Below are 23445 nucleotides of genomic sequence, written 5' to 3' on the forward strand. Positions count from 1 at the left end.
GAGACCTCTGAGCCCTGCCACTCCCCTCTTCAGGCTTTTTCAACAGCTGCCCCTGGTTGACTTAATGTTTTCCAAAGGACAGCAGGGCCCCTAGTGGTTTCTTAGGAACAGACACTGCCTTCTCATAAAAGCAGTAAAAGGAAGCTGGGCCCCCAAAGCGTCCTGCCTTCCACCCTAGCTCACTCCACCCTGCGCCCTGAGGGCTAAGGGTCTCAGCCTTGGAGCTGCCTCCCTCCCCACTGCCCTCAGCTGGGCTGTTCAGTGGGCTCTTCTGTGTGTGGGTCTCAGCAGTTCAGAGCCGCAAGGGGCCGTGTGGATGACCTCAGGCCTCCTACCCATTGTACTTGTGCAGTCTGAGAGGTTACGTGACTCAACCAAGGTCACAGCTAGGGTGCCAGCCAGCCTCAGGTTCTGACTCCCAGCACAGGCCACCTCCTGGCAGACAGGGCTGGCACCCCGCTCCTCTAAGGGGAGGTGGCCTGCGGTTTAGGGCATGCACTGAGCCTCAGCCTGGGAGCCACCCCACCCCCGGCTCCTGGTGCCCCCCTGGAGCTGCAGGCCCCTGTGCTAGGCAGCAACCACAGAAGTGGATGTGCGTGATAGTTCTGCTCAAAGCCCTTGGCCCAAATGCCAGTAATGCCAGTTGTGCCAGCACCTGCTTTTGCATCACACCCCCACACCCATATCCCTGCTTTGTAAATGGGGGGATGAGTGGTGGGCCAGGCCCCAGGGTGGGGGCAGCTCAAGGTGTCCTGAGGGCTGGGGAGGGCATTTGTGTGGCCTGACTGATCTGGGCCTCACTGCACGTCAACAGTACTTTTTCTAAGAGGACAATGGATTATTTTTTTATTTTTTTATTTTTGCTAAGATACAAGTGCCTGCTACTGGCCCAGGGAGATGTCCTCAGTAGGTATGGTTAGTCAAGCTGCCCTTTCTGCTCCGCTCCTCCACGCCAGCCCCACTGCCTGCCAGCTCTCACCTCTCAGCCAGAAGGTCCCTGGCACTAGGCTCCTTAGCCTGGGTGTTGGCAACCTCCAGGAGAGGACCCAGGCTCCTTTCATTATGGTTGCCACCCCCATCCCCAGGGCAGCTGTAGCCTCCTCTTTGGCAGGGCCTGCTCTCCCTCAGGAGGGAGGGAGGCTCTGCACACCGCCCTGGGGTGCTGAAGAACAGGCCTGGTCCCCAGCCCGTGGCTGAAATAGGCATGCCGTGAGACAGATGGCTGAGACCCTGCCCTGCCAGAGCAGCTTTCCCCAGAGCAGGAGCAGGAGAAGCAGACAGCTAGCTGCCTCCCCTCTCCCCGTGCTGGGATTGGCAGAAGGCTGAGGCCAGGGCCGGAGGGAGGGAGGAAAGAGTATAAATACTGCTAATAGTATCCCCATCACCGTGGGCCCCTGCTCTGGCAGGAGACCGGAGAGGGTTTGCACTCTGGGCCTTCTGCATGCTGGTGCTCCCCAGACCTGCAGGGCCCTTGGAGTGTTAGGCCAGGCTGGAGGGATCCACTGTGGTGGGGAGAATCCAGATGTCTCAGGAAAGTCTGCCTACCAGGGACTCATCCCCATCCCCAACCTCCACTGCTATCGCCCTGGCCGTGGGGCATGCTGGGAGGCCTGTTTGGCTCGCTGCCGCCGCAGCTTCACAAACACCTGGGCCTCGCGGTCACCCTTCCGGCTCTCCAACAGCTGCAGAATTGGGTCCCCTGTGAAGAGAGGCATTTGGGGGTCAGGTTCTGCGGGAGGGGCAGTGCCTGGGTAGCGGCAGGGAACAGCTCTGCCCATTCTCCAGCCAACCTGGAAGCTAGTGATGGACCCACACCAGCCAAGCTCATGAGGCAGGACAGCCTGATGACAAGACTGGAGACATCCTCGCCACCTCTGGCCAGAGGGCACTGGCTCAGACACTGACCCAATTGCAGTGCAGGAGGCTGAGATGTGCCTCAGGTTGCGACTATTACCGTTTTATATGAAAACTTCAGGGTAGCTAGTTAACCTTTCTGCCACAGTTTACTCATCTGTAAAATAGCAATTACCTGCTTCACCAGGTGGGGGTAATGATTCAAAGTTAATATATGCCAAGGGCGTAGCATAGGTCCATAAGTGCACAAACATGACCTATTCCTATTATCAAGATCCAGTCCCTCTCCCCGGGTAAATTTGGTGACATGCCCCCACCAGAGAAAGTCACACTACACTTGGCCTAGCTTAAATTACACTGACTGAGATCTGCTCAACCACACAAGTCACCATGCTGGCTCCACTGGCTCCCACCTCTGAGGAGGGATTCCTCTGACCCCAACTTCACCTTCCTGGGGGCCCCTGCCTGAGCCTTTCCAGGCTGTCCCTCCCCGGCCAGGCCCCACACTCCACTCGCAGCCTCATGACCACTGCCCTGCCCTGGGGCTCAGGCCTACCGTTGGGCATGGGGTAGGTGAGGGGCAGGCGGGTCTGAGGCACCGCCCCAGGCTCCTCTGTCCCAGTCAGGCCCGGCACCGAGCCCAGTGGCAAGAAGGCCTCTCCTTCCAGGTCATCAGCGCCCAGTGTGTCATGGTCCAGCACAGTGAGCAGGAGGCACGCCCCATCCTTCTGGCACGACTCGGCGGGCACCAGGCTGGGTGGGGGACAGAGTCAGGCTCAGCTGCCCACCCCCACTCACATGGGTTCACCCCAACAGACCAGGGCTGGGAGAAAGATGCCACTGACAGGTGGGGCGATTGCCAAGTCTGTTCTCAGCCTGGCATAGCTCAGGCCACATGGTCTGATGCCTGCCCCGACCGTGGGCTGATGCTTTAAACCAGGGGGTCTGCCAGTCTTAGGGAAAAGAGGACCTCAGGACCTCCTGGAAGCGACACGGAGTTTTCTCCCCCAGTCTCATCCTACCTCCCAGGGACCAGGTTTGGTACCTATGCCAGCAAACCCTTGTCCTAGAAGGCCCCTCCCTGGGACCCAAACAAGGTCACTTCAGGGGAGCCCCTTGGCCCCAGCGGAGAGGAGCAGGCCTGAGGCAGGTCCAGGGCTGGGAAAGTGTGGCCAATGTGGGGACCCACTCACAATTCAAAAGTCTCATCAAACAGCGGATGAAGGTCCTTCTTGTGCTTTTGGGTCTCCCGGGGAGCCAGCTCAGGGAACTCGTGCCTGGGCTCCAAGGTGAGTTGGACAAAGGGGTCACTGGAACCTGGCAAGTGACCCAGGGAGAGGATGATGGCCAAGGATATCCTAGCCCTCCGGCCAGCCGCCACTCTGCAGCTGTGCCCCACTCAGCCGCACTGCCCCCTCGTGGTAGTCCGGAAGAATGCACCTAGTGCTCCTTCAGAGGGAAGGGCGGGGACACGGAGTGGCCACTGAGCAACCTCCACTCACCATTGGAGTCCAGAGGCAGCAGGCTGGAGGCGCTGAGCAGCTCCACACGCAGCTTCTGCTCGGAGGCGCTGTAGGAGGCCTTGACCGTGACAGCCCCGAGCTCCTCAGAGGTGGTTTCTGCCTGGGGGTGGGAAGCACGTGGGTAGCATCAGCGGCTGGGGCAGAGCAGGTGAGGCAGGGCTCCAGGTGCACAGTGAGTGGCAGAGGAAGGGAGCCTCACCTGCTGCTGGATGCGGACGCAGAAGTACTTCTGGATGAGCTCCCGGCTGGAGGCCGCCTGCAGCTCCAAGTCCCTCTGCAGAGCCTAGGAATGGGGCCCAGCCGAAAAGTCACCTGAACTGTCCCACTCAATCACAGCCCAGTGCTGCCCTTCAGGAGCTCCCAGCCAAGACAGGAGATATCAATTTGACACAGAAAGCACTGGGTGGGCTTCACAGGTATGCCACCCCTGCAGTCGCACAGCACCCCCTCCACTGTGCTTAGAACCTCAGCTTGTTTTAATGCCCTGCTGTTGCTGTCTTAACACTTTGAATAATTTTTGAAAAACAGGCCCACCTTTTCACTTGGTGCTGGGCCATGTAATTATGTAGCTGGTCGTGGACACTGGTGAGCACAGGAAGGAAGGCTCCCCCCGACCCCAGGCACACCAAAAGGCCCCTACCTGGAAGGTGGCCGTGTGCAGGGCCTCAGACGGCAGGCCACAGCCCTCTGCGTAGAAGCAGCTCTCCAGGTTCTGGGGGTGAGTGAGACATCAGAGGCGCCCATGCACACACTCCCAGCAGGGTTATTATTGCTGTCACTGGTATTATTACCTGCAGCGCGATCTTCAGCCTGCTAGAGGCCCGGGGGCAGCTCCGCTGGGAGGTAGCCACGTCCACCAGCACCGTGAGCGTATGGGTCCAGAGCAGGGTCAGAAGGCTGAGGTGAAGTGCCCAGGGATGCCGTGCACAGAACAGGAGAAGGAAGACAGGAAGCAGATGTTCTTGAGAAAGGGGCAGCCTCAGGGGACCCAGGCCCACCCACAGCTCCTCCCCATCTCCACCCTCCACCCCACCTGCTTCACAGTGAGCCTGGGGGCAGGGCCGCAGGCAGGCAGTGTAGTGAGGGCTGGTCCCCTGAGGGAAGGACAAGCAGGGGCAGACAGGGGCCAGTCCTTTCCAACATGTCTCCCAACCTAGTGACAAGCCTTCTCAGGATTATCAAACCCCAACAAACAAGGTGTGGAGGAGGCTGGTCCCCCAGTGACAGAATCAGGAGTCAAGATGGAAATGACCAAATGAATAGGATTTCAGCGCGTGGCATGGATAAGTATCTGCGACCTCCGGGGAGAAAAAAGCAGCAAGCAAGCCACAGTCCTAATAACTACCTACCAGCGATAACGGAAATTGCACATGTCAAAGCAGACTCAGGCACGTAATTACAAAAAATGCCTCATTAAGAATGGGGGAGAAAAAAAAAAGAATGGGGGAGGTCTATACTAAAAGTAGTTCATTTATTCGACATACTTAAATGTTTATTATGCACCAGACACTGTTCTAACACCCACTGCACCACCTGGAGCAGAGCAGAGCTCCTGGCAAAGGGACCAGCAGTCTCCTCGGGCCCAGAGTCACGTGGAGGACCTATCATCATCAGAGTCACTGTCACCACTGTTACTGCAGCTCACAGACCACTTCCTTTGTACAGGCATTGCTCTCAGCATTTCATGTGACTCCTTTAGTCCTTGGTAGAGGCCAGAACTATGACCATCTGCACAGAAATCTTGAGTAATCTGCTCAAGGCCACTGACTGAGCAGCAAGGAAGCTGGAGTCTGAATCCAGGCTGTCCAGAGCCCACGCCTTTGACCTCTATCCCTGCTGCCTGGTTTGTTGGGCCCCTGCCTTGAGAGAGAACCTAACCAGAAGTTCCCCTGGATCGTGGGAGAGGAACACCAGTTGCCTGTAATGTTAGGAGGGCAGAGCAGCAGTCAGGGAGGCCCCAAAGATGGCCCAGGGCTAAGGCAGAAAGGATAGATAGGTTTCAGCTCAGCCTTAGGTGAGGAAGTGAGCTCCCTGTCCCTGGGAGGGAGCATTTAAGCAGAGGCTGGTGGCATCCTCCCCTGAGAATGGCAGGGAAGGAGGGGCAGGGGGAGGAGTAGAGGAAGGGGTGAGTGCCGCAGAGCAGGCGGCTACTGCAGACCTGCTGAAGTTCTCCTGCACCAAGTTGGTGTTCATGTAGCAGAGTTCCACCTCCAGGAACTTCATCAGGGGCAGAATGGCCTAAGGAGAGGGGCGGGCAGCACGTCCGGCTCTGGCCCATTCCAGTCCCACCCCCTTCCCTGGCCCTGACCCGGGGGAGAAACAGGACCAGGAGTTTCTGTGTGCACCCTTCCAGATGTCTGCCGGAGCTGGCCCTGCCCACAGTCGGCTCCAGCCACACAGGCTTCCTCTATCGCCCTTGAACCTGCCCGGCATGGGCTCAAGGCCTCTGCCCTTGCTGTTCCCTCCCCTAGAAATCCTCTTGGCTCCTTCTCTTGCTTCCTTTAGGTTTTGACTCAGTTGTCACCCACTGAATAAGGCCTTCCCTGGCCACCATCTAAAAATACAACTCTCTGACACTTTGTAGGCCTTTTTTGTTTTATTTTTCTCCTTAGCCCTTATCATTATCTAACACACCACGTGTGTGTGCATATATACGTACACATACTTACACACATATATATGTAATGTTTCTAGTAACAGCTATAGCACGAGTTACACGTACTTACTTAGCTCTTCTGTCACCTCCCCTACTAGAATGCAAGCTCTAGGAAGGCAGAGATTTTGGTCATGGTGTTCACTGACTCAGTGCCTAAATCAGTGCCTGGGTACTTAAATAGTCGATCAATTAATTCTCCCAAACCATCAAAGTGTGCATTACTACCCCCACGGACCGATGAGGAAACCGAGGGCAGCTGGCTTGCATGAACAGGACAGCTGTGCTGGTAGGCAGGTGAAAAGCATGCACGCCCAGGTCTGTTTGGCTGCAAAGTCCAAACCCTGCCCCACTACAGCCCCCACACTAACCATCAGTGCTGGGAGAGCCCGTGGAATATCCCAGCCCTGCCCCCATGGCATCCAAGGAGGAAACTGAGGCCCAGGAGGGAACATTCCTTGCCCAAGTCTGGGGCACTCACCTCTGACGCCCCATGACCTTCAGCCCCCTGCCCACCCTGAGCCCCTTTGCAATTCCAGACCCATAGAGCTGGCGAAGGTCAGCGAGCAGGGAGGGACACTCACATCCTCAGGCAGGACAGAGTCCCTGACGCGTACAAGATTCTGGATGTGCTTGGAGATTCCCACCTCCAGCTGGGGACACAAAACGGTAGGAGGAAGAGCAGGGCCTGAGTTTAGGTGCAAGAAGGGGTGGGCTGGCTGGACATCAGCCCAAGTCCTGCAGGGGGGAGGGGATGGGAGGGCGGGCTTCAGACTGAAGATGGGTGGGGTGGGGTCACTGTGGATTGTGGGTCAGACCAGGTACCTGCTCTGTCAGGGTACGGACCCCACTGCGGATCTCATGGCCCAGCCCGGCCAGCGCACCCTCCAGCTGGGCATGCAGCGTGTTCTGTAGCTGCCCCTGCTCCAGCACAGCCCCGACACGCTGCTCCAGGGCCTCCCACGCCAGCTGGGTAGGCAGCTTGCCTATCACCAGCCGCAGCTGCTCCATGTCATTCACCACCACGCATAGCTGGGGGCAGGCATGAGCACAGGGATGCAGGGCCTCCCCCGTACTGCCTGTCAAGCAGCCTCTACCCCCACCCCAGCCCCCAGTCCCCAACCCCCAGCTCCCAGCACTGGCCCTTACCATGTTGGCTGCCTGGCCCTGGTCCTTCTGGCCTGCAGAGAGCTCACGGGCCCTGGCCTTTATCAGGCTGCAGTACACCAGGGCCAGTCGACAGGTGTCCTGGGGTGGGGAGGGGATGGTCAATGGAGGGTGCCCAGGAGGGGTAGATGGGGGAAGGCATGGGAATCTCAGTGACTTAGGGGGTTTAGGACACAGGCCTTTGGAGGCTGCTGGGACAAGAACTTGGGAGAAACAGGGTGGGGTGGGAATAAGGGTCCTAGAAAGGTGGGGAAGGACACGTGGAAGACCCTGCCCTGCACCTCCACGAACTTGACGGTGATCATGAAAGCCTCCTCTGGATCGGGCCAGTCCAGCTGCCGGGCAGTGTGGCTGATCTGGGCAAAGCAGGTGGACAGATCCACCGCTGACGTGCTATGCTTGGTCAGCTCACCCAAGGGCACCAGCTGGGAGATGGGGAAGCACGCAGAAAGGAGGGCTCAGGGCTTGCCGTACCCATGCTGCTCCCTCCCTCTCTCCTTCTGCAAGCATTCAGAGCTTCTACCACTGCAAGCACAGAGCTGGGCAGGGGGCTACAAGGGGATCAAGTAAGGTTCTGCCCAGACTCCCCAAGCAAGGATCAGGCTAAAGGGAGGCCACAGTTAACGCCAAGGATATTAGGAGGCAGCATTTTGCATACAACTGGCTTCAAGAGCATCATTGTTCACCGCAGGTTTCCTGCTTCTGCACGTCCTGGGGTCCAAGCAGAGCCCAAACCCCACCCCCAAAGCCTGGACCGGTTTCCGGCTCTAGACCCACCTTAAAGCCGGGACCCCGCCCCAGTCCAGGCCCCGCCCCCACCTTGTCCATCTGTACAGCGCGCTGCACTCGAGCCAGGGCCACGCTGTAAGTCTTCTGTAACCAGGAGGGAATGGCCGGCTGGAACCAACGGTGGAAGCCGTCCAGTGCTAGGACTCCATTCCTGGGGAAAGCCGGAGCTCAGCCTGGGGAAGGCCGGAGCTGCGGGCCTCTCCTAGCCCCTCCTGTCCACTGCGCACCCACCCGCAGCCTGCTTGCCGCCCACCTCTCCGAGGGGGCCGGGCCCAGCTGGCAGAGCTCCCTGAGGCTGATGTACAGTTGGAACAGACTCTCGCCCATCTCTGGGGACACAGGGCTGCTCACTGCCGCCGCCGTGTGGTCCTGCACCCGCTTGGCCACCTGTGAAGGGACACTGAGTTGGGCAGGGCTCCAGAGCCAGGGTGGAGGGAGTGACCTGGAGACATGCCCAGGCAAGACTCACCAGCCACTGCAGCTCCAGGAAAGCCATGGAGAAGAGGTTGATCTTAAGGGCACTGTAGGAAAGGCAATGGGTGTGACTGGTGGCACATACTGGGGTCCCTCTGGTCCCCGTTCTGAGCCTCTACCCCACTCCCTCCCAACGCAGCCACCTGCTCACTTATGGAAGATCTTGTTCCACGTGCGCTGGCACTGGTGTAGGTCGCCAATGATGTCCTGTACCAGGCTCAGCAAGGCCTTGCCCACCTCCAGCATGCCCTGGCAGGGACACAGGTGAGCTGAGCAGGGCTGGGAGAAGCAGGCGCCTCACCCCCCACCCACCACCCTGCCTGAGCCCCCTCACCTGCACCATGGGCTGATGCTGCTGCTGCTTCAGGTGGAACCATTCGACGGTGCCACTCTGTGGGCAAAGAGGCAGTGAGCAGGGAGGGGAGCTAGGCCCAGGTGCACACTCTCCCCATCCTCAAGGTGGGTGCCATACCCGCAGTGCTTCGGTCACCAGGTGTGGCAGTGGGGCGCTGTCAGGGCACAGTTCTCTAAAGGCCTTCATCTTGCACATCTGTACCAGGACGCTGTGGGGGCAGAGAGCCTGCTGCCCCATATGGCCCACTCAGTCCAGCAGGCCTCCCCACCTCTGCAGATGCCCCCGCTGTTCCCTCGGCCCTGACTGCACTGACCTGAGGAGAGACTGCAGCCGGGCTGGGGAGTCCAAGACGGATAGGGGGAAGACAGACCGGAACCTCCGGATGAGGGAGAGGCCGTAGGCCAGCAGGGAGCTGAACGAGGTGGCCAGCTCCTCCAGCTGCAGGCCCAGGAAGATGCCATGAGGCCAGAACTGCATTATGGGGCCCCGACAGCCACTCCTGCGCCCCCTCCCGCACCCCTGCCTGCCAACACCCCTCATCCCACCCCAGCCCACCTGTTCTGCCTTGAGCCGGCCCTGGATCCACTGGTACTCCATGCTGATGATGGGGTGCAGGAGGCAGCTGCTGGGGAACTCCAGGCTCTGGTAGACACGACTGTAAGCCAGCCACTGCCTGCAGCAGACAGGAAGCTCAGCCCCGCCAGGGGGGCACGTCCCTTCCCCCGTTGTCACGTCTCAGGAAGGGACAGTGCCTCCTGTGGACCCCCACCGGCCTTCTGAGGCCGAAAACCAGTGGCTGAAGGTAACCTCTAGGATTTTGGTGTTCCCATAGGTGCTTTTCAAGTGTGTAAATAATCATCCGTCTCTTAAATTAGGATATTTATGATTTAAAACTTCAGGCTTTCTTACTTCTTTTGAAAAATCAGATTTGGAGATGTGAGCCTCCTTGCACATGTGGCAAACAGCTGTAACTGCCCTTTAAACAGTTCTGGGGAGACTTTCCAGAGGTGACAGTGAAGCTGAGACCAGGCTCGAGTGGGAGGACGGGGGAGAAGAGTCATCCAGGGCCAGGCCTCAGGACGGCCCCCACCAGAACATAACCTGCACGGCAGGCTTGGGCCCTGTGGGCACACTAGGCCCTGGGCATGGGTGCCTGTTCCAGTCTCCAGCCTTAACTGTTTCCCCCCACCTGTCCAAATGTGGGTTCACCTGCCCACAGTCCTAGAGCTGCCCTTCTCCCCCAGCTTCCTTCTGCCTCCAACTCAAATGCCAAGTGCCAGCCCCAGCCCAGGGCAGCACCCACTCTCATTGCTCCCCCTGGCCGGTGTACCCTACTTCGGACTCCTCACGTGCACTTAAGTGTCTGTGAGCTCACGTGTGCCCCTTGCTGGCCTTCCCACAATCCACTGTGGCACTGGGATGACAGGCCTCAAGGCAATGGCACTGGGAAACGGGGCTGGGGACTGGGACAGGGACAAACTCAAATGCCCAGAAGGACTCAGATGATGTCAGGGAGTAAAGTGGCCTGAGGACAGCCGTGACGGACTGGGGAGGACATGCTACTTTGCTCTGACCACTGCGGCCCAGCAAAATGACAGCCCTGTGAGGCCAACACTGAATCTTTCACAAGAAGCTGGAGATGTGAATCTGCAGATTTTTTAAAAGTTGGAGACTGACTAAAAATTAAAACACACAATTTGGACCAAACAGAAATCTCTCCAGGTTAGACTTTGAGCTGCCAGCCTGTAGGAGGCCAGGCAAGGAGGGAGAGGGTGGTGTACTCACGCCATGGACTGGTGGAAGTCGGACAGGTCCTTCTGCGTGGCATGGAGAAACAGGACGGTGTCAGCCTGGGGACTCAGTGACCCATCCCAGGAGGTACTGCCTGCCTGAGGGAACAAGTAGAGGGGTGTCAGGACCTGGCAGGCAAGTTCTGGCCCTGCCCAGCCAGCCCTAGGAGGGCAGTACCTGGTGCTGGGTGACCTCGTGGGACACAAGCTGCTGCAGCAAGTGGAGATGTACCATGTAGCTGGGCTTGGAGCGGCTGGCCGTAGTGGCTCTCTGCAAAGGGCCAGTGCAGCCGTGAGCAGAGGACCCCACGCCTGGTGCAGCCCATCCAGCCCAGCTGGGCCTCTGGCCCTGGTCCCAGACCTACCCTCTTGTGAATGAACTGGAACTGAAGGTGGCACTGACCGCGGTCTGGGTAGGTCTCAGTGCAAGGCTCCAGAGGGTACCACTGATCCTCCCGGCAGCGGAGGTCCTGGGAGGCCGGCAGACAGGAGAGGCCCACGCCCGTGAGTTGGGGCAGGGAGTGAATGGGAGGCAGACGCCAAGCTCTGCTTGGTGTGGACCCAGAACCCCTGCCCCAAGTCCTTCAGGAACCCCCTCCTGCCTCTCTCCTGGGCCTCTTCCTCCCCGACACTCACCTGTAGCCTCAGCACCACGTTCCCCAGAAAGTCGTCTTGGCCTTTGTCCTTCCGGGCTTCCTTGAAGATCCTGTCCCGAGCAGGACACATGAGGGAGATGGGCCAAGAGCCTGAAGGGGTCAGGGTAGAATCTGCCCCCCACCTATGGCCATCAGGCCGGACAGAGCCTGCAGCCCAGCAACCCGTGTGCATGACGGGGGAGGGCAAAAGGAGCCCCCAGGTCTTCTCTGGGGACCCTGTGGCATTCACCTTCGCAGCCCATGCAGATCTGTGAGCTCCCCGAGCTTCTGCCTGACAGATTCCACAGTGTCCAGGTCCCTGGTGGGGCAGAGGTTTGAGCTGGAGGCACAGAGGGTGTCCTCATCCCAGCAGGGGGAGGCCCAGCCACCCTCACCCCCAACCTCTTCCCACTCCACAGCAGGACATGTCCCTCACCACATGTCCAGATGGAAGCTCGAATAGTTTATGTCCTCAAACTCCCTGTAGAGAGAAGAGGGTATGGCTGAGGGCAGATCCTTGGTGGGTAGACCCCTCCCTCTGGCCAGGCCACAGGTGACCCCAGCCCAGGGCCTGTCCCTCAAACTGCCATCCTCTCCATGGAGTCTTAGCACTTTCCTACTAACTCCTCCTTCCCTCCCAACTGCATCCCTCCCTTCTTTAAGGTAAGGATTCAAGCTACCCATCTATCACCCCAGCTATGCTGACCCTCGGCACCCATCAGCACATGTGGCATTTGTGCCACTGCTCTGCACTGTCTCGTCCCCTGTGTCGCCTCTGCCTCAGGAGCAGACTCCTCCTCTGGTCAAGCCAGGCCCCCTCCCCCAGGCTGGGAAGTCCTGCTGATCTCACTAAGGGATTTCCACCCCTGAGAGTAGCCCCAGATGCCCAGACAGGGTGAGGGCTGGGGTAGTGCCACGTACAGGATGAAGGTCTCGTCCCAGACAGGGTTGAGTGTCTGGGCAATGACCTGTGTGCGGTGGGTCTGCTCTTCTGGGATGGTGTGCTTCACCACAGCCTTCTGCCGCCGCCGAGACACAGGGCTGCCCCCCGGCATGCCCACCCCCTGCTCGATGCCCAGCAGGCAGTAGGGGTCACTGAACCCTGGGGAGGACGAGAGGATAAGGCAGCCAGGGCTTTGGCTGGGTTCCCTGGGAGGGTCCCTCATCATCCCCCAGCCTGGGGGCAGAGCCCATCCCTACCCCAGACTCCAAGGGCAAGGGGCCAGCAGCACTGGGGCCAGCCCCAGGGGACATTTGGGAGATGGGAGCTCCTGCCCACATGGGACAGACTGTCATGGGAGGGAATGAGCCAGGAAGAAATCCTTCAGGGCTCCCCACCACCTACTCACCGCTGACATCCTTGCCCAGAATGCCCTTGGCTTGTTTTACTGTTGCCTTCAGACAAAATACTGGCTTCTGGAGGGATAGGGAAGGGGAGCCTGAGGCCCAGAGGGAGCTGGGCTTTCCAGTCCCATCCTTGCCCAGGATGGCCCTGAACCAGGGTTACCTCAAGCTCCTGGACCTGCTGGAGCACCTGCTGGTGTTCCTGGGGTTCCATGTGGAAGGCCTGGTGGGGAGGAGTTTGGGAGGCTCAGGGCACAGGGTGGCCAGGCAGGGAAGGAGGACTCCTGAATCCAGGCTGCAGAGGAGGTGGGGGCTGGGCTCACCTCCTGCAGGTACCGCAGCAGTTCAGAGGCCTCGGTCACATGGTTGGGCTCAGGTTTTCCTAGGCGGTGCAGGACTGTGTAGAGGGCTTCCTCGTAGAGCAGGGCCCGCTGAGACATAGCAGGGTCACCTCAGGAACCCCCGTCCACCCACCACGAGGTCTGAGCCCCACCAGCCAGCTACCCCTGGCACCAGCATCGTATGCCCAAAGCTGTGACAAGATGCCCACACATGCCGTGGAGGGGAGGGGTTTGCTGCCATCAGCCTTGGCCAGGAGCTGAGGGGGCTGCTTCTCAACACCTCTCTGTGCCCCCCAACATTCCGATTCTTACCTCCTCAGGGGAGAAGTGGTGGGATGGAGGCTCGATCTAGGGAGCAAGATGAAAAGACAGTGTCCAGGGGGCATGGAGCAGGGCCCGAACAGCAGGAATGGCGCCTCACAGAGCAGGCCCAGGCCCAGGGCTGCGGGGCCCAGCTTCCCACCTCATCAGTGCCGCACACCTGTTCCCACAGCAGGCCTCCTGGGTGTCCGGACTCAGGGCCGCCTTCCTCATCCCCTGGCCTGCCATGGCTGAGGTCCATTGGTGCTCAGCTGCCCCAGCAGCATGAGCGCTTGGCCCCCGTGGCCCCCACCTCCCTTCCTTCCCCAGAGGAAACAGCACTGCTTATCAAGCGGCCACGCTCGCTCGGCACCCCAGCAGCGGAAGTGAGGCCCAGCAGCCAAGGTGGGAGACCGGGGGTAATGTCAAGCAGGCCCGGGGGTTGCTGAGCTGGTCCCCAAGCAGCCCAGCTGAGCAGGGACACTCCCTTTGGAACTGGAGGAGCAGAGGATGCCGGGGTTGGCCCCACCAGAGGGAGGAGGCTCAGACCCCAAACTGAAGGCCCAGGGCGGCTCAGAGAACACATGGTAGACCCTGCTCTGCTGATCCAAAAGGCTCTGCCCAGGGGAAGGGGTCGGCAGGGAAGGGGACCACACCCTCAGCCACAGCCCAGGAGAGGTGGGGCCCCACACCCTAAGACCACAGCGCCCCACCCAGGCCCGCTCTTCTCCCCGCTGAGGTCACTCCTACCTCCTGAGCCTTTTGGGGCAGGGGATCCTGCAGATCTCTGACCCTGCGGCGCCTTATCTTGATGGCCTGGCGCAAGAGGGGAGGGCGCTGCTGGGAGTGGGAGAGGAGTGTCGCCATGGCGGCCGGCTCTGCCCTTCCCCTTTGCTGTGCCTGCTGCTGCTGGGTGAAGATAGTGAAGCCACAGGATTATGCAAAGAGCCAGGGCTGCCACCCTGTGCCAGGGGAGGGGGGAAGAAGGGTGGGTGGGGAAATGGCCAGGTCAGGGTTTCACCACCTGAAGCCTCAGCACCTTCCTCCCTCCTGCTGGCCAGGCCGGAATCCTGGGGTGGACTCGGTGGGCGGGTCCAGCCCCACCACACCCTCCCATAAACGCCCTGGGGAGGGTCCAGTGCTCCCTAGCAGGGGATGCCAGGGCAGGCTAGGCGGTGCTCCTGCCCCATCTCAGATGCTGTGCTTAGCTGGGCAGGGGAATGAGGGAAACTGCCCTGAATTGGTGGGGTTCTCACCGACAGGCTTCCCCGAATGGGCCCCAGACCTGGGGTGGGGGTGGACAGGGCACAGGGTGGAGGCTCCAGAGAGGCGTCTCCCTGGCAGGCAGCCAGCTGCTCAGCCGGCTCCACTCCACAGGTGACATTCCACCAAGGTGACAGGGCCAAGCTACACCAGGCAGAGACAGCCCTAAGGTCCCTGCCCCCACAAGGAGTCTGGAGAATGCTCCCTTCGAATGTCCTTGTAGGGATTTTTGCCAACCCCAAAAGCTGCTGGGTGGGGATGGCCAGAAAAGGCTAGGAGGTGGTGCTGCCTAACCTCTGAGAGGGCACCTTGGTCCTATAAGGACAGGAGAATGGACACTTCAGTGCTCAGCTTTCTCAGAGCTGAGACCGGCTGACGCCACACCCAGGGCCTTCCTCCAGGCCAAGGCCCAGGTGGGAGAGGGGGCAGGGACGGGTCACAAGCCTGGACATGGACTTTGGCTGTTTCCTGTCATCCCTTGCCCCTGGGCACCAAGGTTCACAAGCAAGGTGGCATGGAGGGTGGGCCAGGCTTCACAAGCTCGGACATGCTCCCCCTGGTCAAGACTGGGAATGGGCCACACCTCTGAAGTGGCTCCGAGGCAGTGAGCACAGTAGCCAGGCCACAAGAACTCGAATCTAGCAAACCAGCCCCAGCCTCCAAGGCCTCCCACCCAGGGCAGTTGCTGGGCTGTGCCAGGCCCCAGAGGACTCTGGATGGACAGTTGCTGGGCAACCACTATGGAATGGAGACATGAGGCCTTAGTGTCCCAGGCCCAAATGGGCCATGAGAACAAGGGACTCTCACATGGGGAGGGAATACAGTTTCCCCAGAGCCTCCCCGGGGGCCCTCAGTAGCCAGACAGCTCTCCTTGGTCACCACACAGAGCCAGACAGGGTCCAGTTACTTCATTTTTACTACTTCACATTTTCAGCAAACAAATCCAAGGTGCAAACAGGGTTTATTTCACATTAATATATTAACTGGTTGTTGTTTTTTTGTGTTTTTTTTTTTTTTTTGTCAAATAAATAGGGAATTCTCTTTAAATAACATCTTCTCACTTCACGGCCAGTCCAGGAGCAAATGAGAGCAAACTTTAGTGCATCCAGGGGGCATGTCACCAACCAGGCATGAAGCTTAGAAGGAAGAGGGCAGGCTGAGGGTCAGCATACACCCAGGCCAGGCCCCCAGGGGTCAGGGCCTTTGCTCCAGCCCACCCAGCAGCCTCCAGATGGCAGCATGGGACAGACATGCGTTCTTCAGTTCCAGAAGCCCCTTCCAGAGGGAAAAGAGAGGAGGCCAAGGGGAAAATATTCCAGAAATACTAGCAGGGAAGCAGAGGGCTCCCTCCCTGAGCTGTAGCAGCCTGGCCTAATGTCACCCAACCGCTGGAAGTTCATGTTCAAGCTCCAGAAGTCGCACAGCAGTGGCAACAGAATGACCAAGGACAGAGCAGGAAAGGGAAGGCAAGTGTGACAGGGGCTGGAGGCTGGCTGGGAACGGAATGTGGGCTGACAGTCCGGCGGAAGGTGGCTTCCGCGGCTAGGCACAGACCAGAGTGAAGGGAATGTAAGTAGGGCTTGGCAGGGCCCTCGGGAAGACCGGAGGCTGAGGATAAAGGAGCTACCAAAACGAGGGAGCTGGACTGTGGTGGCAAAGGTGGCTAGAGAGTCCCCTGGGGGCAGAAACTACGAGAGCAAGACAGGAATGAGGGGGACACCCCACGCTCCTGAGAGCCCCAGAGATGGTACGAGGGAAGTGTGCTGAGCGCAAGTGGGCTCTGAGCTAGTGTGGGAAGCTGGAGGCGCAGCTTGAGTCACGGGGCCCCTCCCTTCCGTCAACGCCAGTTCCTGTTAAAGTGTTTTATAATCAGACCTGGAGGAAGGACAGGCTCCCCTATTACCCCCCACCCCAGACTTGGCCCCAAGGGGAGGGGAAGGAAACAGTGATGAAGGTAGGAGGCAGGGGATGAGGGGTCTACTGGGTCTTCTTATCTTCCGGCGGGTAGTAGGGAGGTGGCGGAGGCTGGTTCTAAGGAAGGAAGAAAGGAAAGAGCACGTTAGAAGGTTCAAAATGAGCCGAGGTCTCCCCCGCCCCTGAATTCTATTCAACTGTGGTCACCAGGCTCACATCCCTGCTCATGTCCCCACTCACCGTGGGCATGTACACGTTGTGTGGGTTTCCCGGGTTGTAATAGGCGCTGGCAGCTGCTTCTGCGGCCTTGGCTTCGGCTGCGAGAGCAAACACACCCAGGGTAAGCCCTCCCTTCCTCTTCCAGCTGCCCCTGAGCTGCTCTCAGCCCAGTGACCCTGGCCCCCATTGCTCAGGGCGGCTGGTGCCAAAGACCCAGTTTTATCGATCAAACAACATTAACATTTCCTTAGCACCTTTTCAGTCTTTCCACTTCTCCCCCTCTATTCCCCACCACATCCCCACCAGGCGGTACTGTCACCATCTGTAGCTGAGAAAGCTGAGGAGTAGAGGGACACCTTCCCAGTCCCAAGGCACATGACTAGCTAAGAGTGGAGGGCTGGGATCTGGCTCTTCACCCCCAGGCCACCACACTGCCAATGCCCCTGGGGTTCACCATTTGGAGCTCCTAGCCGTCCTACGCCCATGCTCTGACGTTCTCCATGCAACCCCAGGGAGAGGGCTCATCTCCCAGGACTACTAGCAGCTTGGGGCCTCACCTGCAGGAGTGGAGGGGACATCAGGGCCGCTGACTGGCGGTTCCATGGGCCCAGGGTAGGGTGGTGGTGGGGGCTGCACATATCCTATGGCGCCGTCCATCATGGGAGGTCCTGGATAGAACTCTGTTTGGCAAGAGATTGACACGGACCCAGTGAGCAGCCCAGCCCCGGCTCTCTCAGCTGGCACCCTCCCGGCTGTCTCCAGCTCCTCTATTAGTCCTGAAGCAGGTTACAGAACAACTCTCCCCTCTACACCACCCTGGTCTGGCTGGGGGTGGTTAGTGGGCAGGTGGGGTGAGGATGGGCAGCAAAGAACACACTCACCAGGTGGGGGCGGTGGATAGGGGTAGCCAGGAGGGCAGGGGTACATTCCATTGGCGACTGGCGGGGGATAGACATAGGCCCCGCTGGGCAGGTAGGAGTACCCATAGGCTCCAGTGGGGGCTTCGCCTCGGGAGGCTATAAGTACAAGGGGAGAGAGAAGTGAGTGTCTCGGGGCTGGGGAAGGGGCGGCCCCACCCCCGCGAGGGAAGCTGCAGGGTCCCAGGATGTGCACAGCAGACATGCCTTATCTCATTCCATTCCGCGACCCACCCACGCTTGGTCAGAATAAGGTGAGGAGTCAGGATGGGGAGAGAGGTCAGAGCTGGGGAGGTCAAGGACAGGGATGGGTGGACAGAGAGAAGGAGGGGATCAGGGATGGGGTAAAGAGTGGAGCTGGGTGAGGCTGGGGAGATGAAGATGTCTGCTGAACGCACCCCTGATTTTAAAGGGTTGTCTAAAGGGTAGCTTAATGGTTGGGTATTTGTTTGTTTTTATGAGTCCACAGTAAAATGTTCTTGAGTCCAAACTGCTTTGTCAAAATGTCCTATACCCACTCCCGGCAGGGGAAACAGTCTTTCAGGTACAGGACGCAGTGATGCTAATTACGGGCTTCCTTCCCACCTCCCAGCCCAGGCCGGTCTGAGGCCCAGAGACTTAGCTCTTGTGTACAAGAAAATAAACTCAAACACCAAAACCCCACAATGCATCAGTGTGTCGTTGGCCCCTCATTTTTAGAGCCCTGCTACCTTGAGATGCCATCTGTAGCATCCGTTGTCCAAACTCGATGGCGCCCCCTGCCGTAAAGGTCAACTTGTAGGATGCAGCACCTTCCCAGCCACCTGAGGAGGGCACAGGGCATCAACAGCTCAGGAAAACAACGTCAGTTACTCCGGTTACTCCGCGGAGATGGCTATCTGTCCTTTTCCAGGTCCCCGTCCTACGCCCTGGAGGTGTGTGAGGAAAGGGCTGGCTTTGCAGCACCTCAGTCAGGTCAGAACTTCTGCCCCCACACCAGCGCTGCAGACTGCCTGCCTCACCTTTGGAACTGGGGGCTTTTCCTTTCTGGAACAAGCTTGTCCTCCCACTCTCAGCCCTGTAAGTACATCTGCACTAGGGCCTCCCACCCGCAATAAAGCAGCTTCCCCGGAGCAGATACAGTCAGCAATAACTGACATTCACGTTCAAAGCAGACCTCATCCTGAGGGGGCCTGAGGATGGACCCCTGGCCCCTCCAGCCTGACTTCTGCCAAAGGGGAACCATGAGCAACTCAACAGCAAAGCTGGGGCTGGCTGGGTATGAGGGGGAGGCAAGTTGGACGCAGAGGTCCTGATGTCTGCGAAAGAGCCTGGCACTAAGCAGAACCTCTCGGGCACCAACGGGGGCAGCTGGCTCTCCCTGGCTCTAGGAAAAGGCCCTCCCAAGGACCTGATACAGTTCCTTCCCACACCTAAAAGCTGAACACACTCGCCAGGTCCCAACACGCATTTTCACTTAGTTTGCAGTCATTTTGCTGATCTCACTCTCTGACATGGCGATCCGAGTAGCCATCTTTAATGCCATTCGTTCTTGTCAACCAAAAGCCACCTCAACTGAAAAGCTGGCAGGCCAGATGTCGGTCTTGGCAGCTAACCCAGAGCCAGCAAGAGGACAGGCTAGGGTGCTAAGGGTCCAAAGAGGACATGTCCAAGGCGGCCGTCAGAAGCGCCCCAGAGCGCCTCTCTGGAAGCCCCGTGTGTGTGAGCCCCCGCGTCACCCACCTCCTGCCTCTGCCTTCACTGTCCCCTTGATGTAGTTTGCACCGAATACGGGTTGCCTGATTTCACAGTCCTTCATCAGATAAAACGGCATCATGAAGGACTGCATGGCATCTCTCCCCTTGGACACAAATATGACCTGCAGGGAGAGAAGACGAGAACCATCACCACCCAAACCACGGCCTGCTCGGCCATCACTTCCTGTGTGTGACCAGGACCAGTGCGGGGTGGGCAGCCCGAGCCAGGGCCCGGCAGTCTCAGAGCTCTCTTACCAGGCACTCCCGGAGAGAGCTTTTCAAAGTAAAAGACCTTACAGAGGCCAGACCTGTGTATTCACATGAAAAATGTGCCTCTCCCAGGTAACATACGTGACAAGGACAGACTGTTATCATTTAAATGGTGGTGAGGTGGTGGGTGGGTGTAAGTGGAAGGGCCTGCCAAGCGGAGGCAGGGGCATTCCTGACGGGGGAGGTCTAGCCCGAGCAGTGACAGTGAAGGAGTGGCCGGAGGCGTTAGAGCCTGGGAGAGGAGGGGGTTGTCCCAACCTTCCCTCAGACTCACTGCCCAAACAGCAACAGGACTCGCATAATGCGCTTAGAGAACCTTCTGTTGAAATCCACATTTCTCTTGGTGACTGAAGATGTCTCTTGAACCACCAGAAATGGGGTTTTGAGCCTCCCCATCTCCGCTAAGTTCTGGTGGTTAAAACTTGAAGATGCACTCCTCTCTTCCAATCACGTTAAGTCTAACCCATGGGTAGCTCCAGGCCGTGACCCTTCTCCAAGAATACCCATCAGTAGTTCTCTGGCAGTCTTAGCGTCTGCCCGGGGAACTCTCAGGCAAGGCCCACTGTGCAGTTTGGCCCGCCTCACTCTGCAGGGTTTGGCCGGGCTCTCTGCCCAGTCCGGAGGCTGTGGCCGTGCTACTGCATCCTGCTTAGCACATTGATCACTCTGGGTGTGCACGCAGGCCTCACAAGGCTATCTTACGGAAAGCAAATTAATAAGAGCCTCTCCCCTCCCGGCCCAGGTCAGCCCAGCAGCTGTATCCAACTACACAGAGACGTTACAGCAACAGCTCTGGAATTTGCATGGATTCACTGCCCAGGGGTCAGTTCAGGTTTGCAAAGAGGCTGGTGGTACTAGAACCCAGAACACATGACAGAGAAATACCCAGAGTGAGGAACTCATATTCACCAGGTTCCGAGGCCACTAGACTCAGGAGGCGGAGGCTAATCTACAATGCATATCGGCCTCCAGGAGCCACAAGCCTCCAAAAAGGAGCCACCACGGTGCTGTGCAACTCACCCGGTAAGGGGTAAGGTAGATGGTGCCTTTCTTGGTCCCTTTGAAGGCCTCTGGCACGTTCTTCATGTCATTGAACGTAAGTTCCACATGGTCATAGGACATTAGGATGCTGTGATGAGAAAAGACGAAAGTCCCTGAGACAGTCTGGAGCCATGATCTGTTTGTTACCCCATGGACCGCACCCTCCTGGCGAGCAGGTGACCGGCATGTCGTTTCTTATACCAGTTTTCAACACGGCTGCAAGGAAACTATTAATCTAGCCATGGAAGACATGAGCAAGTTGGGGTTCTACAGAATTCCCCTAAACCCCACTTATACAGCCCCCAGGGGAGCAGCGCAAAAGAGCAGCAGGGCTCCAGCAACGCCATAATCCCTCAGATCAGGTCAGATTATCTGGGTTAACTGTTTTCTTCTGAGCACTTATAATAGGTATTCTGTTTCTGTTGGTTTGTTTTTTAATCCTCACATATGTAAATATTCCAAGACATGACTCTGCACGTTACAAAAGGGCTGACTTCAGGGTTCCTTTAAACCTGGGGTTCTTAAACTGGGTCTGCAGAGATGTCAATCCAGGACGCCCTTGAGATAACGTGTACATGCATTTTTCTGGGAAAATCCATAGCTTTCATCACTCTCAAAGGAGTTCATGACTGAAAGAGTAAGGTTTACTATTTTACACGTCAAATTTAAACACTAATTTAAAGTTCAACTCCTGTATACATATTTTTTCCCCCAGAAATGAGGCTGAGGCATTTTCTGAAACAAGGCACACCATTATTTAGCAGCACTGAGCCCTAAGCCAGGTAGGAGGCCCAACAGGACAGATACATTCTTGTCCCAGAAAAGTCTCACTGAGAGTAAGAAAAACATCCCCAGTCCCAGGAGATGTTACCAAATGACATAAAAAGTGTTTGTCAGGACTGGCTCGCACACAGAAGCTCCACACTGGGAGCAATGTGAGGTTTCTCTGATTGTAACAAGGTTGGTCTACATTCACATGGTTCCATTTGTCTTCCTCCCACATATCACAACTTTCTTCACTGGGGAGGACTAAGTGGGAAAGAGGACTGGTACCAGAAAAGAGAAGTACAGCTCAGAGAAAAGAGGTCATCACCAGGAACACGATGCTCTGGCCGACCTTGAGCAGGTAAGATGGAGGGAAAGTCAGCATTCTCAGGTCAGGGTACTCTAGGCTTCTCTGACTCATCAATCATTCCCAGGTGATAGGCCCCGGGCTGGGTGCGGCCTTAGCCGGCTACAAAGCTCTGATCCCAACAAGTCTCCCCTGGGGATTCAGGTTCTTCCTAAGCTCCTTCTGCCTTCGAGAGGTGCTTCAGGGTTAGCACAACTCAACCAGGGCTGGCTGGTCTGATTTTTCATGCCCAAGGAGCAAGGGGAGAGAGAAGCCATTCAAGAAGCTCCGTGGTTGAAGGAGAGACAGAACTAATTGCAGGACTGGTGGAAAGAATCCCTGAAATTGGGAGACCTCTGCTCTGGGGAGTGACCCAAGCCAATAGGTAGTCAAGAGAAAGGCAAAAAACGGACCTTTACAACTTTACAAGGACGGCCACTGCCAGGAAATGTGTTAGACGTTTGACCAATGTTATCTATTTAATTTCACCGCTGGCCTGTTTCTCATCTGAGAAGTTCTGGAATATAATGGCAGCCTACATACTGGTAGTTTCACCTATTTGGAGTCAAGACTCCTTTTCTGGAATTCCAGATGTTACTTACAGCTCTGTGATCTTAGGCATGTTACTAACCTGCTCTGTGCCTCAGTTTCCCTGCACGTAAAACGTGTGTAACAGTGTCTGTTGCACAGGATTTACCTATTAAACAAGGCAGCAGAGGGCAGTGCCGGACACTAACAACGTAGTAAACGCCCAATAAATGCCAATTATTTTTGCCTAAGGCCCCTCCCATCTCTTAAAGTCACCCACTCTGGGAAAGGGGCTCAAGCACTACCCCTAGGCCCCAGCTGTCCCCCCAAACCCCGTTCCGGATCAGCCGCCCCACCGCCATCCCACAGCTGATCGCGACGTCCTGGCCCCTCCCCCGCGACCCACCCCCCTTCTCCAGCCCCACCCCCAGCCGTTACCCACCCCCACCGCACCCTATCAGTTTCCCCTCCTTGGGGTTTATTCCCCGCAGTCCACAGCCCATAGCCCACGGCCCACACTACCGACACCCTCCCTACGACGCTCCGCGATCCTTCCGCAGTGTTTTCACCTCTCGGTGTTGTTAACGATCACTCCGCCGCCCTCCGAGTGATTCTTGTTGAGCGCCATAGTCTCTCCGAAAAGGGTCCCGAGACTCGTAACGCAGTACGCTTGCGCCCCTCTCCGGCCCGCCCCTAGTGGCGTCGTTCGTATTAGAGGCAACCAATCACAGCTCTTGAATGGAGGCTGGAATCACCTGATCTCGAGCGTCACGTGGTAAGAGTTTACTCCCTCTCCCCCTCCCCTAGTTTCGCCAGCATCACAAACAAGTTGAAGACAACAATTCCCAGAAGACAATGCTCCTTCAACCTCGATCTTTCCCTACGATAGTGGAAGGATGCATTCTGGAACTTGTAGTCTCCCAGGCCGTAGGCCTAGATTGACTCTACATTGTATAACTAATCCGTCTGTACACTCCCCACCCCGTCCTCAGAGGAACCGGTATAAACAGTTGGGCGCGTCACAGAGGAAATTAATCGTAAAAGCCCTGGACTAACAGAATGGGAGCTGGAACCTAAACCTGGTGTGTGGAGCGCTGAACTGTCACCGGGGCATCTTCATTCACTCAACCAATGTTTATGCAGCACTTACTACGTGACTGCCCCCGACTTGGGCCGTCTAGATAGATGAGTGCAAGACCCAGTCTCTGTCCCAGGACATGG

At 57.7% G+C, this 23445-nt stretch overlaps 2 protein-coding genes across 5 annotated transcripts; both read right to left on the reverse strand.

The window, feature by feature from the left end:
- Nucleotides 1–824: 824 nt before the first annotated feature.
- Nucleotides 825–14300, reverse strand: UNC13D (unc-13 homolog D). 3 transcript variants are annotated; one of them, XM_081028930.1, is made up of 33 exons: nucleotides 14250–14300; nucleotides 13976–14128; nucleotides 13238–13273; nucleotides 12908–13015; nucleotides 12748–12807; nucleotides 12590–12656; nucleotides 12162–12342; nucleotides 11677–11721; nucleotides 11491–11559; nucleotides 11242–11311; nucleotides 10971–11075; nucleotides 10784–10876; nucleotides 10601–10704; nucleotides 9371–9488; nucleotides 9129–9253; nucleotides 8933–9023; nucleotides 8795–8851; nucleotides 8612–8709; nucleotides 8456–8507; nucleotides 8240–8373; nucleotides 8017–8137; nucleotides 7479–7622; nucleotides 7180–7278; nucleotides 6856–7062; nucleotides 6615–6683; nucleotides 5536–5615; nucleotides 4169–4274; nucleotides 4018–4089; nucleotides 3577–3660; nucleotides 3357–3477; nucleotides 3048–3171; nucleotides 2411–2607; nucleotides 825–1699 (listed from the first exon to the last, which is right to left on the reverse strand). In XM_081028930.1, exons 2-33 carry the CDS (start codon nucleotides 14090–14092, stop codon nucleotides 1578–1580), a joined length of 3276 nt encoding a protein of 1091 aa, XP_080885056.1. In that variant the 5' UTR covers nucleotides 14093–14128; nucleotides 14250–14300; the 3' UTR covers nucleotides 825–1577. The 3 variants fall into 3 exon arrangements, with proteins under 3 accessions (XP_080885056.1, XP_080885058.1, XP_080885057.1); XM_081028932.1 differs by lacking the exon at nucleotides 6856–7062 and having other exon boundaries at nucleotides 13976–14134; nucleotides 14250–14270; XM_081028931.1 differs by lacking the exon at nucleotides 14250–14300 and having other exon boundaries at nucleotides 13407–14124.
- A 1086-nt stretch (nucleotides 14301–15386) lies between these two features.
- WBP2 (WW domain binding protein 2) lies at nucleotides 15387–23027 on the reverse strand. 2 transcript variants are annotated; one of them, XM_081029080.1, is made up of 8 exons: nucleotides 22794–23027; nucleotides 20565–20673; nucleotides 19261–19396; nucleotides 18249–18341; nucleotides 17503–17637; nucleotides 17179–17301; nucleotides 16643–16719; nucleotides 15387–16519 (listed from the first exon to the last, which is right to left on the reverse strand). In XM_081029080.1, exons 1-8 carry the CDS (start codon nucleotides 22850–22852, stop codon nucleotides 16466–16468), a joined length of 786 nt encoding a protein of 261 aa, XP_080885206.1. In that variant the 5' UTR covers nucleotides 22853–23027; the 3' UTR covers nucleotides 15387–16465. The 2 variants fall into 2 exon arrangements, with proteins under 2 accessions (XP_080885206.1, XP_080885207.1); XM_081029081.1 differs by lacking the exon at nucleotides 17503–17637 and having other exon boundaries at nucleotides 22794–22912.
- Nucleotides 23028–23445: the final 418 nt, after the last annotated feature.

Source organism: Rhinolophus hipposideros (assembly GCF_964194185.1).
Source record: "Rhinolophus hipposideros genome assembly, chromosome: 20".
NCBI lineage: Eukaryota > Metazoa > Chordata > Mammalia > Chiroptera > Rhinolophidae > Rhinolophus > Rhinolophus hipposideros.

What these genes read in the sequence shown, in the direction of transcription:
- UNC13D (XM_081028930.1), bottom strand. Translation starts at nt 14,092, where the DNA reads ATGGCGACACTCCTCTCCCACTCCCAGCAGCGCCCTCCCCTCTTGCGC. An exon ending in AGCAGGTCCAGGAGCTTGAG is followed by an intron (nt 12,657 to 12,747) that starts GTAACCCTGGTT and finishes CTATCCCTCCAG; the next exon opens with AAGCCAGTATTTTGTCTGAA. An exon ending in GCCGGCTCAAGGCAGAACAG is followed by an intron (nt 9,254 to 9,370) that starts GTGGGCTGGGGT and finishes CTGGGCCTGCAG; the next exon opens with CTGGAGGAGCTGGCCACCTC.
- WBP2 (XM_081029080.1), bottom strand. Translation starts at nt 22,852, where the DNA reads ATGGCGCTCAACAAGAATCACTCGGAGGGCGGCGGAGTGATCGTTAAC. An exon ending in AGTGAAGGCAGAGGCAGGAG is followed by an intron (nt 18,342 to 19,260) that starts GTGGGTGACGCG and finishes TGCCCTCCTCAG; the next exon opens with GTGGCTGGGAAGGTGCTGCA. An exon ending in TGTCCCCTCCACTCCTGCAG is followed by an intron (nt 16,720 to 17,178) that starts GTGAGGCCCCAA and finishes TTGCTCTCGCAG; the next exon opens with CCGAAGCCAAGGCCGCAGAA.